The sequence below is a fragment of the Poromitra crassiceps genome (genome assembly GCF_964638095.1).
Source record: "Poromitra crassiceps genome assembly, chromosome: 12".
In the NCBI taxonomy this organism is placed as follows: domain Eukaryota; kingdom Metazoa; phylum Chordata; class Actinopteri; order Beryciformes; family Melamphaidae; genus Poromitra; species Poromitra crassiceps.
Genome location: NC_139632.1, coordinates 19,389,433 through 19,401,768, shown reverse-complemented (window position 1 = coordinate 19,401,768; position 12,336 = coordinate 19,389,433). Strand labels below are relative to the sequence as shown.

The window sequence follows — 12,336 nt, the reverse complement described above, 5'->3', positions numbered from 1 at the left end:
GGTCCTGCCTATAATCTGTTGGTGAAGGAAAGCGTATAGCCTCAATTTGGTTTTGTGACAGAGGTTTACAGAACATAGTTTGGCAAACATCTACATTATTACCAGCCGCGACAGCATGTGGCTGGCATTGTTTTCATCTTGTGAGTCAGTGTGTGTGTCATCATGGCAAAATGTGGTCCTATAGAGACACCTATATAGCGGGAACTATCACAGAAGCAGTACACTACTTTGCCAGGTGTTTATGTCTGTCTGTGGACAGATTTTGGTTTGGCAACGCGAAAGCACCACAACCATGCAAGATGCAGTCACAAAACGTACAGGTGAGGTGTGTAGTTGAGATCACAATGAAGGCCAGGATTGAAGATGGGTGTCCGAGCAATGGGGGCCGGAAGTAGCCACCCCCAAAACACCTACAAAAATGTGATCTCATGCTGCCTTCAAATGCTCAAGAGTCTTGAGTAAATTTTTCCCATGGCACTGGGCCAGCAGGCCCCACCGGATTAAGATGGAAAAGTCAGGACACTCACTCAAAGAGTCAGTTAGTCAGTCAGTCATGGAAGTTTAGTGAGTTTAGTGGGAAAAGGGGCCGTAGCTAGGGATAGGAAGTCCGGGGTTGGGATTCAAGGGGTGGGTAGGTAGGGGGAGTGACTAGCGGGATATGGGAGGTGGCAATGGTGTTGGGTGGGCTTTTAAAGGTTTGCTCTTGTTATATCTGTAACTTGTTGCACACTCAATTTGGACCCTGCAGCAAAAGTAGCTTTTTGGTGGCTGTTGTTTTATTTTAGAAATCTTTGTGCTGCAGCAACAGAATAAAAGCATCCATGTAATGGTGTTTCAATTTAACCAATTTAACAACAATTACAAGTAATAGGCTAATCTAAACTAATTTATCAGCCAGTTCATATTAGCATTTCTTTATAGCCTAATGAATAAACTCTAAATTCTATTTGTAGTGGGTAGAATTGTAAATCAATAACATACGTGCTCCATTTCTAGGATGGATACTTTGGAGACGGGTGTGAGACTGGAGATGATGTCAACTCATGCCACGTCATCCACATCATCAGTGGGTATGACATCACTTGACGATTGTGGGGCATAACATGACATCATCAGTGGTTTATGACATCATCCTTAACATCGCTCAGTGTTTTCCAGTTGACCCTTGCTCCGTCGCCTGCTGATCTCGTCTCTGTCAGGGATTGGCTGTTAAGAAAATAGAAAAGCGTAGCCCTCCTGGTCATAAAGGCCTCGGGTATGTCTGGGTCAGGGTTGACCTAGTCTCGCTGGCCAGCCTCCTCTACCTTCCATTCGAGGATGGAAGGGAGAGGAGGCTGGCCAGCGAGACTAGGGTTGACCATGACTAACCTGGCATACAATGAAGCTATTCCTTTCAAACTGACACACTGAACCTTTTTGATATGAAAACATGTTATCTGTTATTTTTTGTAGCGACTCAAAGGCCATTTACAAAACAAAAAAGAATATCTACTTAGTTTGAAGTGCACATAAACATAATTGCAATACCTCCAACAGCACTTGAAGGCACCATTACAGACACACACAAACATCAACACCCAGAATCCTCCTCTGCCGCATGCGTACAGCGCACTACGGCCCAAGGCGTTGGTGAGCGAAGATGCACTGCACTCCAGCAGCATCAGTACCAGCTCAGTGCTGCAAATAAGCCCAAATCGGGCGACTGTGGAGGAAAATAGCGACGGTGTGTTTCCAGTTTGTGCGGCGCTGGAGCCTCGGAGCGGCGGGATGGGAGACCAGAAGGTGAGCCCGGCCCGGGGAACAGGTGTCTCTGATGCCGGGGACTGTCCGCCGTCTCGGGGCGTAGCTATACAAAGGAAGGAGGGGGAGTAGTACTAGTAGTAGCGGAATAGTACGGGACTTTGTGGATGCCGTGGACACTTGCATTTCAACGTCGTTTCATATCAAGTCATTTATCCGGTTAGCGGTGAGGTCATGGATTAAATACTGTCTTGGAAAGTCCTCGTCTTCGAGTGTAACGTTAAGGAACCTGCCATTTTGACGGTTGTTGTCAGGTTACAACGATAAGACTGCGCGAGGCTTCAGCTGATCCCAATTAAGTCTGTATCGAAACAAGCTAGCTGGTCTCTGTACTGTAACGTTATGGGTTTATTTTAAAGGGGTCACGTTAGTCAGTGTATCTTTGCAGGCTTTCGATGAGGCAGACATGGTAATCGGGATCGGGGATGGACGGATGGACCCGTCCGTTGTCACCGACGGGGGCCTTGGTGCAGCTTCTCTCGCTTCAAGGAGCATTACAACCCCTCTGTATAGTCGGCTTCCACTGTGGGACAGTCAGGCCAAAACATGTCGGGACCGCTGTCGCATCAGACGTTTGATTCGTGTACTGAGCCACTTGGTCATGATGGTCTTTGTGGACGGGTCTCCATGGTGGTGGAGACGCATTATTAAATTATACATGTGCATGATCATCCTTCCGCCCATGAAGTGTCCTCTCCCTCCCTGCACTCAGAGGGCTGGTTGAACCAACTCAGATGCAGAGGCTCCCTCTCTCTCTGATGCCATCCAGTCTAAAGACAAATGTTTAACCATGTGCCATGAAGGGCTGGGAGTCTCTAACCAAACACAACACCAGTTCCTCATCTCTGGTTGAATATGTCTTCATCAATTAAATCATCTCTCATGTGGTGTTTGGTTTGAATGAAATCCGGCATACCTTGACCTGCCCATGACACATGGTTTGAGGTCACTAATGTAGTGACGTCAAACCTAGGACGGCTAGGTGGCTCAGTGGTTAGCAATGTTGCCTCACAGCAAGAAGGTCCCGTGTTCGAACCCCGGTCCATCCCAGAACCTTTCTGTGTGGAGTTTGAATGTTCTCTCCGTGTTCGTGTGGGTTTTCTCCGGGTGTTCCGGTTTCCTCCCACCATCAAAGACATGTACTGTATGTTAGGGTTAAGACTCCTGTCAGTGCCCCTGACCAAGGCAATGGCAAAAGAACTGGAGTTGGTCCCCGGGCGCTGCACTGAGGCTGCCCACTGCTCCTAGTTCTAGGAAGGTTCCTAGTAGAGGATGGGTCAAATGCAGAGGATGAATTTCCCCATGGGGATAAATAAAGGATAACTTAACTCAACTTAACTTAACTTAGAATGTTATACTCTTTACTTGCTTATTCTTTATGGAAGTGTCAGTTATTGTCTTCTCAGCTGTAGCAAAAGCAGGATAAAATAAGTAAGATGTTGTGTGTGTGTGTGTGTGTGTGTGTGTGTGTGTGTGTGTGTGTGTTCCAGGAATCTCTGCGTAAAATCACCAACACGCTGGCCTTGAAGAATGACGAGATCACAAACTTCATATGCGGTATCAAACAGAGCCTCGACAACCTGGAGGTACATGTGCACACGGGGCTGATATTTAATCTTGTTAGATTTGTTCCAGTCAGCAAACTAGATGAGCTTAATTTCCCCCTCTGTGGATGTATTCATTATGATCTAACCCATCTAACTGTGTCAGGCGTGTTTACTGTGTTAACTCAGTTTTGTGTTTGACACCAGGTGAACTCTAACCAAGTCCAGGAGGACATGGAGTCTGAGTTCAGTTCCCTCCACTCTGTGCTGGATGAGCTGAAGGAAAGCATGATGACGCGCATCAAACAGGAGAGGGCCAGCCGCACATATGAGATGCAGGTAGCTGCTGTTGCTTCAGTGTTTTAGCAAATGTATTTTAGCTTGAACAAATTTATTACATGAATAGAATATATTCTATTCTATTCAGCACAATGTAGAAATCCTATTTTCTATTCACTAGGGGATAGGATTTTTACATTGTCCAGTCAAAGATTTTTGTCACATTTCATCATATCTTCTCGAATTTCTAACCTTTAAACCTTAACTATTTTGGCTGTTGTGGGTATTTTAAAGGAGAATTAAATTTTTACAATCTGGACCTTATTTCCAGCTTTAATTATGATTTTTAACTCACCCTGAGAAGTTTTTTTTAATCGAAGCAGCAGCCTGGAACAGAGGAAATAGGGCATGTGTAATGCGTGTATTTACGTCCTGTAAATAGCTTATTTTCTGACGCAAAATGTCACGCTTCATATTTCTGCAAGACACATTACCGGTACTCATCATGCGTATGTGTACTTGCTATTTTGCCAATAGGTTATTTATTATAAGTGAAGAGATTGGTTCAAAAATGTGATGTCACCCAATAGTTGATTTGTGTTATTTTTATTTTTTATTTTCTTTACAGCAATCGGCTCCCAACTCAACTGTATTGAAATATAGTATTATTTTAGTACCATTCAGGTAAAATACCAGTTACCTCTATTGTATTCTCACGGTATTCTACTCCACCTATCTTTGTTTATGACTGTCTTGCTCTGTGCTACATATTGAAACCACAGGACCAAGCCATGACTCAAATGATGCAGCAAGCTCCACAGCCACCACAGAGAACATAATGGTCCCATTATGCTACAGACAAATACGCAAGACATTTCAAATCGACTCTTTTTGACTCTTACTCATCCTGATCTGCTCCTCAGAGTCAGCTGAGCGCCTGTTCCAAAGCCCTGGAGAGCTCAGAGGAGCTGATGGAGCTCGCCAACCAGACCCTCTGCTCGTCGGAGACGGACGGTTTCACCCAGGTGAACACCCCCTGCTTACTGTCTAGTAACGACAGTGGATTGCAGTGTCCATATATATGATTTTAATTGTTCCTTGTTGTGGTGTCTTACTACCAGCACAATTATTTTAACCCAAACACCAGCAGCTTTGCGTTGTAAGTGTTCAATTTACATCACAATTGAGCCACAACTCAGTTTTCTCTTCGCTCCGTATCTCTTCTCTCCTTTTTCCTTTCCCCCTCTGCCTCTCCCCTCCAGGCGGCCAAAGACATTAAGGATAGGTATAGTACTCGGCTATCCATTGCTTCTGTCTCATTTCCCCTCATAGCATTCTTTTAACCAGTGAGCCATCTGATAATGTAGCGTGCATGCTTTCACCGCACCAGTTTCGTAGACAAAAAGCACAATGGAAAGATTTCCACTCGAGCCTTTTGTCTTTGTGTTTCCCGCTGTCTTCTCAAGTCTGTGCCATCCTGTGTCATCCCTCCTCTGTTTGAGTGCCGCTCCCTCTCTAGCTCTGCTTCTGCGTGTTGATCAGGGTGGCGTGTTGAGTGGTAGAAACAGAAGTGGACTTAGTGGACTCTAGTGGCCTGTTATAGTAGCTAGTGAACAGTATTGGAATTACCAACTGCTGCCTTCACAGTCCTGCCTCTGAGTCAGTTGAATAATGGATCGTGTTCGTTTCCACCCTGTGTGTTTGTGTTTTTTGTGTGTCTCTCTTTTGTTTGCAGCGTGACAATGGCTCCGGCCTTCCGCCTCTCCCTGAAGGCCAAAGCCAGTGACAACATGAGTCACTTGATGGTGGATTTCAGCCAGGAGAGAGAGATGCTGCAGGGCATCACGTTTCTCCCAGGTCTGCTTCGCTGTAGAAATAAAGACACAGAGCTAGAAAAGATAGAGTTGCAGCATGTGACTGTTTGCAGTACTTGCGACCAGCATCCAAAACTAACACTCGCCAAATGACAGTAAATATTGTTTTAGGTGGATGAAACTGTTAATGACAGCTGCCACACTGGCTGCTAATGTTTTGAACCAGTAACATTTGAATGCCTTAGTTATGTATTGTACAGCCATTGCCCGTTCTCAAACTTTGGGTTAGGGTTGAACACTCAGTTAATCAAATCAGAGCTAAACCATGGCTCTGTATCAAACGGGCTGCTGATTGGCTACATGTTTAACTGAAACGCCAAACTCTTAAACTTAACATGATTCCCATGTGATGAATCACATGATGAAATATAAACTGTGTGAGTGAGCAACTGTTTAAAACAGTCTGCTTCTGTCTCTTGATGGAGGGTATCTGTGGGGTCTTGAAAAGTATTAGAAGTTGATAAATCAGTTTAGCGAAATTTAAGGCCCTTAAAAAGTATTAACAATTCTTAATCGCCATTTGAGAGGTATTCAAGTTTTCAGCTATTGTGCTGATGTTGTTAAATGAGCATATGATATCGTCTCATATCGCCCCCCCCCCCTGAATTGAATCGATATTGTATCAAGGCAAACTATGTGATGTCAGCAAATCCCGAATCGTTGTCAAAAGAATATACGGTAATACCGTATCGTCATGAAACTTGTGATTTACACCCCTATCGCTGATTGTGATGAAAGTGGAATTGAAGTCTTGAGATATATTGAAAAAAGTCTTAGAAAAGGTCTTAAAAGGTATCGAGGATCCCTGCATATACCCTGATTTCAGTCAGTAACTGATTTACTAAGGAACTAGTATTGAAAATGGGTAGCATGACATATCTAGCCTAGGTAAACCCAGCCCCCACGTGACCTGCTCTCTCAGTTCCCAGTCACTAGTGACTGAGAACAGGTCTGAGAGCAGGTCACGTGGGGGATGGGTTTACCCAGGCTATGACATATCTACTGTATATGAAAAATTACTGTATATTCATTATTTAGGATGCTACAAGAAATTTCTTGGCAGGTCATTTTGTTTTGTTTTTAACTTTACCAGGCCTTGGTAGTTGAGCCAAAAAGTTTATTTTGGCTCTGCTTGCAGCTGACAGCAGTGCTGCGGCAGAAGCTGAGAAACTATATCCCCTCTCTTTCCTCCAGTGCCAGCCACTCCAGAGATCCAACTTTCAGAGTGCCAGGTGTGTGACAATACAATCTCTATACTTTGGACCTTACCGGAGCCTGACAGCAAGATAGAACACTACATCCTGGAGTACCGACGCACAAACCACGAGGGACCACCACGCATCAGGGAGGACTATCCCTGGATGGTGGTCGAGGGTATACGAGAGATGGAGCACACACTCACAGGTACAGTAGGAAGAGAATCAGGGGAGATTTGGCAGTTGATGCAAAACTATGATGAAGCTGAATTAACTGGCGTATTTTGTGTCTTTTATTATCAGGCCTGCGCTTTGACACCCGCTATATGACGATCAGACTGAGGGCGTGTAACAAGGCCGTGGCGGGAGAGTTTTCTGAGCCTGTTACACTAGAAACACATGGTGAGGATACTGTGGTATAATGGCTGAACCATTCAGCCACCGGGGGAAATACTGTAATTACTGAGGATGTTTACTAGCAGGGTTATCAGGCTGTAATAGTACAGTAGGAACAACAATGCACGCAAGTCCTTGTTTATAAGTATGTGAGTTTATTGTGAATGTTGCTGTCAGGAGAAAACCTTGTATCTCAAAAATTTTCAGGAACAGATTGACCTCAATGCATTTCTATCCAGTGGGGTTTGAAAAGGTTTAAAATGCCCAAGGGTCACAGACAAAAAACAAAACGATTTCAAGTTAACCTGAAAAATGTTGCAGTTACGTGGTTTTCACATCAACAGCCATATATTTCCCAGTTTTCAGTTAATCAAAAGCCTGTCTCCTTTTCTGCCTGCACTGACTTATGACCTACATCAGAAATCCGACACTTTTCAGAGAATATGGTCACCCCTGTGTTCATACCTAGAGAGATTCTGACTGAGACACCTTTACCTTTGTACTTGACCCTGTATACTCTGTTCATTTAGTCTGTTTTATCGTTTGTGTGTGTTTTTGTGTGTGAGAGAGAAAGAGAGTTTTTTCTTTCTATTTGCTCTTGTCTATTATAGCGGAGCCGGGTCGACCGTTAAAGGCACTGTCACGTGCCCCAGTTATGTGTAACATATAACTTGGTTTCTGTTGTCAGCTCACTTTCCTTTCGCTGTTGATGTCGCTTGTTTCATGTGGTTGTTCTGTCTTGTATCCTTTTTATTCAAAATAAAAAATGTTAATAAGAAAAAAAATTAAAGGTTTCAAATGCCCAAGGGTCACAGACAAAAAACAAAACAATTTCAAGTTAACCTGACCAATGTTGCAGTTACGTGGTTTTCACATCAACAGCCATATATTTCCCAGTTTTCAATTAATCAAAAGCCTGTCTTCTCTTCTGCCTGCAGCCTTCATGTTCAAACTGGACTCGGGTTCATCCCACCACAACCTGAAGGTGGAGGACCTGAGTGTGGAGTGGGACAGCACTGGAGGTGGAGGGAAGATACAGGAGATCCGCAAGGAGAAGAACAGAACCAACTCCCCTCTGCACTCCCCGGCCAGGTCTGTAACTGGGATGTCTTTGTAACAACTTATAAGGCCTGTGGTCACACACTCTCTTTCATCAAACAAAGATTAAATCTTAGAAATATGGATCTTTGCACAGTCAGACATTGTTATCTGTCTCGTCTGTAAGGTCAGCTCTGATGTCGCCTAAGAGAGCGCCGACTGCCCGGATCGGCAGAGACCGGTTTACAGCCGAGTCCTACACAGTGCTGGGTGAGCATACACACTGTTACCAAAAACAGTCTACCTAATGCACACAACGCAGATCAGAGTGTTAGTTATATAAACATTTGGTGATTGGTGAAACTGTTTTTGTGACAAAGTAGCTTTAGGCGTAAGAGAGGAGGAAGCTAATTACAAAGCCTGGCAGTCTTGCTACTAACTGGGGAAGGGGGAAGCCAATCTAGTCATACTAGGTTATCTAGTTAGCACAACTGACCTTTTTACTCTAAACTAGCAATGTTAGCATGTTGCTATAGGTAAGCTAGTTAGCTAGCCTGCTCATCTCCCAAGATCATGAATGGCTAACACTGTTGTTCTTTTACTCTGCCTATTCATCTATAATTCAACCAATAAGATTATAGGAACCTGGAGTTGACTTTATCTCCACCCAGCTCTGGTTCACTCCTGTCTATTCCAATACATTGCAGATTACATGACAAACATCTAATAAACCATACGTTTCCCATTCAGAAAAATGACCCAAGTGATATTTGTTCCTCAGCCTGATTTCAGGGTTTCAGTGGATAAACCTATTATTAATGTACTAAGATTTACCACACTAGACTGGCCAGCAGACAAGACTAGACCTTTCAATAAGAGCAAGGCATAACATCCTGGTTTGAAATGTCCCAAATACGTAGCAGAGAACTTTTCATGCAAATCTAACATGTCAATGACAATTGCTCATTTGATAACAAGACATCTCTCAAGCTTGCTAGAAAACCTACCAGCTAACTTTGCACCATGGAACTTTTATAGCTGGCGATAGTATGATCTTTTGCTAGTGTACATTGTCACCCACTCGACCAAAGGGGCAATCATTTTGGTACACTTTTTACAGTATGGTGAAGAGAGAGAAATCTACTACTGTAACTGCACTTAGTAGTACACAATCTTGTACCTAAGCCTTTTCCCTAGAAAACTATGGGCGTATTGTAATTGCTTATGTACCTGTGGGTGCCAGAAGACAATGTGAGATGTGTTCCCCCAATGTCTATGGAAAATTGTGCTCACCGCTTAGTGCGACATGTATCTAAACAGTTCAAGGAATGGTGCAATAATGTTACAGGGCACCCCACACATCACAGGCACAGCTTCTACCCAACTGCCATCTGCCTATTCAATGAGAACCGAAAACCCCCACAAATCAGGACTTTTGTCACTCCCTCCCCCCCGATGCCCCCTGAGCAAACTGGATGTGCAATGACTGGGTTCCCCCATGGACATTATCCCACTGACATTTAAAATACTTTTACTGGACTTTTTACATGGACATTTATATTGACCCCATTATATATCACTTTAAATGACTTTTACTTTGCACTTTATAATTTATATTTTGGGATTGTTCTGTTTGCGCCATCTTCTGCTCACTATGGCTATGAAAATTACCTTGAATCTCGTAACTGCAGACATGTATTAACTGTACATAATATACATTTGAGGAACTTGTCGTCTCCCTTGTGAAACCCCAGCTGACACCATGATAGACGCTGGCCAGCAGTACTGGGAGGTGCGTTTTGACAAGGAGAGCAAGGCCTTTGCGGTGGGTGTAGCCCTGCGCAGCCTGGGTAAGTTTGACCAGCTGGGGAAAAGCAGCGCTTCCTGGTGCATCCATCTGAACAACTGGCTACAGCAGAACCTCACAGCCAAGCACAACAACAAGGCTCGAACCCTGGAGTGCCCCATCCCAGACCGTATAGGAGTCTACTGCAACTATGAGGAGGGTAAGATGCATAGTCAGTGCTTGAATGATCGCAGATCAGCAGTTTTGGTCCATTGAAAAGCTCTGTAATATTTGAATTGGGGCTGAAATCATCAATATTTCTCAAAAGTTGCACACACATCCAATTTTCTGCATACTTTTTCTGTGCAAAGACAAAATTGCAGATATTCAAAAGTGCTCCTGTGAACAGCATTACTTCACAAAAATGCATTCCAGATGATCAAGCAATGTTTCGACTTGAGTAGGTTTTTGTCAGGGGACAGTCAAAGATGTCAAAATTTGTGTTTGCCTTTAATAAGATTTGTGGAGCAGTGCTGATGTGGTCAAGCCTACTTAGGAATATTTCTGTCCTGTTTAGTTTTAATTCTCAGAATATGCAGTAAATATGTAGGATTCACCTCCTTATTTCAATCCAGGCACACTGTCCTTCTACAATGCCAAAACCAAGCAGCTGATGCACACCTTCAAAGCCAAGTTCCAGCAGCCAATCGTACCAGCTTTCATGGTGAGAAATTATTCTAAAAGTTTTCAAATAAATTCTGTGTTATCTATAAAGGAATGCCCTGTTACGTTATGTTTACTGATAATCTGCCACCCCCTGCAGGTGTGGAACGGTAGTTTCTCTGTCCAGACGGGGCTGCAGGTTCCCAGCATTGTAAACAGTGGCCAGAGGAAGAACAGTGGCACCAGCAGCTCCAATGCCAGCCTCACTTAGTCCCAGCCAGCCAGCTGGATGCCTGCCCAGCTCTGCCCAGCCACGGTCACCTGCTGCTGCTGCAGAACATTACCTCTCTGCCCTGGCTGCAGTCAAAGCCATATCATGGAAGAGTTAAATCACTGGATCATGATGGCTTTAGTCTGTATCTAATGCAATGTCTGCATTGCATGACGGGAAAAACAGTTTGGGGAACGAGCGAATCATCTGACCCCTCAGTGACAGAATTCTTCAGTTTTATGACTCTTGGCTGTTGTGACGCTTGGGCCGCATTAAGTGTAGTCTTACTTGTTTACTGGTTAGTTCTGTCCCACTGCTATTCAAGCAATCATTTAGCGCTGGCCGCTGCCCTCCCATTCCATCATCAAAACTCTTAGCCATAGCGTCATGCAGCCAGCTGCAGGTGTAGGGCCACGCCCACTGGCCACACCCTGCCTCGTCTAACTGTTAACCATACCGTCATGCAGCCAGCTGCAGGTGTAGGGCCACGCCCACTGGTCACGCCCTGCCTCGTCTTACTCTGCTCTCTCCCTGTGCCTTCCTAATCTCATATCCAAATGGCAAGGTGTGATCAGCTGATCCATATCAACATGCTCATATTTTAGTGCAAGAGATCGTCTCCCCATTTCAACTTAAAACAATGTATTGTGTCATTGTCCATATAACTTAGTTGTAATGTAGCTCAGTAGAAATAATCATGTTGAAATCTTCTCCCACCAACTTTCCTTTAATATAATACAAAGTCAACCCACTCAAACCTTTGTAATCCAAATAATCTGCTTGTAGATGAGGCTACTGTATAAAATGTAGTTCATTGCTGAATCAGGAATATATTAAACACTACTTTGCCACCAACTAGTGGATCATGAAGTTAGAAGTTAAGAGATGAAGTGTAACACATATTGGAGCGTGGTATTGCTTTACTTGCCCAGGATACATGTAGATCTAACGGTTCAATTTGTAGTCCGGTCCCATACGACTGCATGCAGCAAACTTGGCTCCACAGCCTCCAACTGAGGCTCTCTCTTTCTTTTTTAATCAGTTGATGTTGACTGTGTTTTTCATCAACAGACCAGCTTGGATTAGGGGTCACAGAGTTGTTGGACATGTATTGAATGCATTGGAAACATCTGTCTGTACTGTACACATTCTATTCACCCTAGATCCCACTGTACTCCATTGCCTGTATGTACAGTATACGTGTGTGTGTGCGTGTGTCCACCTAACGTCAGCATTTTATTTCCTGAAGAGAAAAGCCATTATGAACAGTGCACTAGCCTGCTGCTCTCTGTAGTCCTAATGTAACAAATAGCTAGCCAGAAGCTTCAGCCAACAAGCTGTATTTTGAAAGTTGTTAAACCAGGTTTGGGGTCTACCTGGGTAAGAAGTGATCAACTGGAAAGTGTTTACCGATGTTATAAAGTCCCTACTATACAGTACTGGTGCCCCGCCTGATCTCTGGTTTGCTTTCATGTTATACAGTGTATAG

General features: G+C 44.0%; 1 protein-coding gene across 1 annotated transcript; it reads left to right on the top strand.

Annotated features, from left to right (window-relative positions):
• Positions 1-1,715: 1,715 nt before the first annotated feature.
• On the top strand, positions 1,716-11,612 carry fsd1 (fibronectin type III and SPRY domain containing 1). Its single transcript, XM_083647067.1, has 13 exons — positions 1,716-1,782; positions 3,291-3,386; positions 3,552-3,683; positions 4,547-4,648; positions 4,886-4,908; positions 5,359-5,480; positions 6,692-6,901; positions 6,997-7,095; positions 8,028-8,181; positions 8,315-8,397; positions 9,882-10,133; positions 10,549-10,637; positions 10,737-11,612. The coding sequence occupies exons 1-13, from the start codon at positions 1,768-1,770 to the stop codon at positions 10,845-10,847; spliced, it is 1,488 nt and encodes a 495-aa protein (XP_083503193.1). The 5' UTR covers positions 1,716-1,767; the 3' UTR covers positions 10,848-11,612.
• The last annotated feature ends 724 nt before the right edge of the window (positions 11,613-12,336 follow it).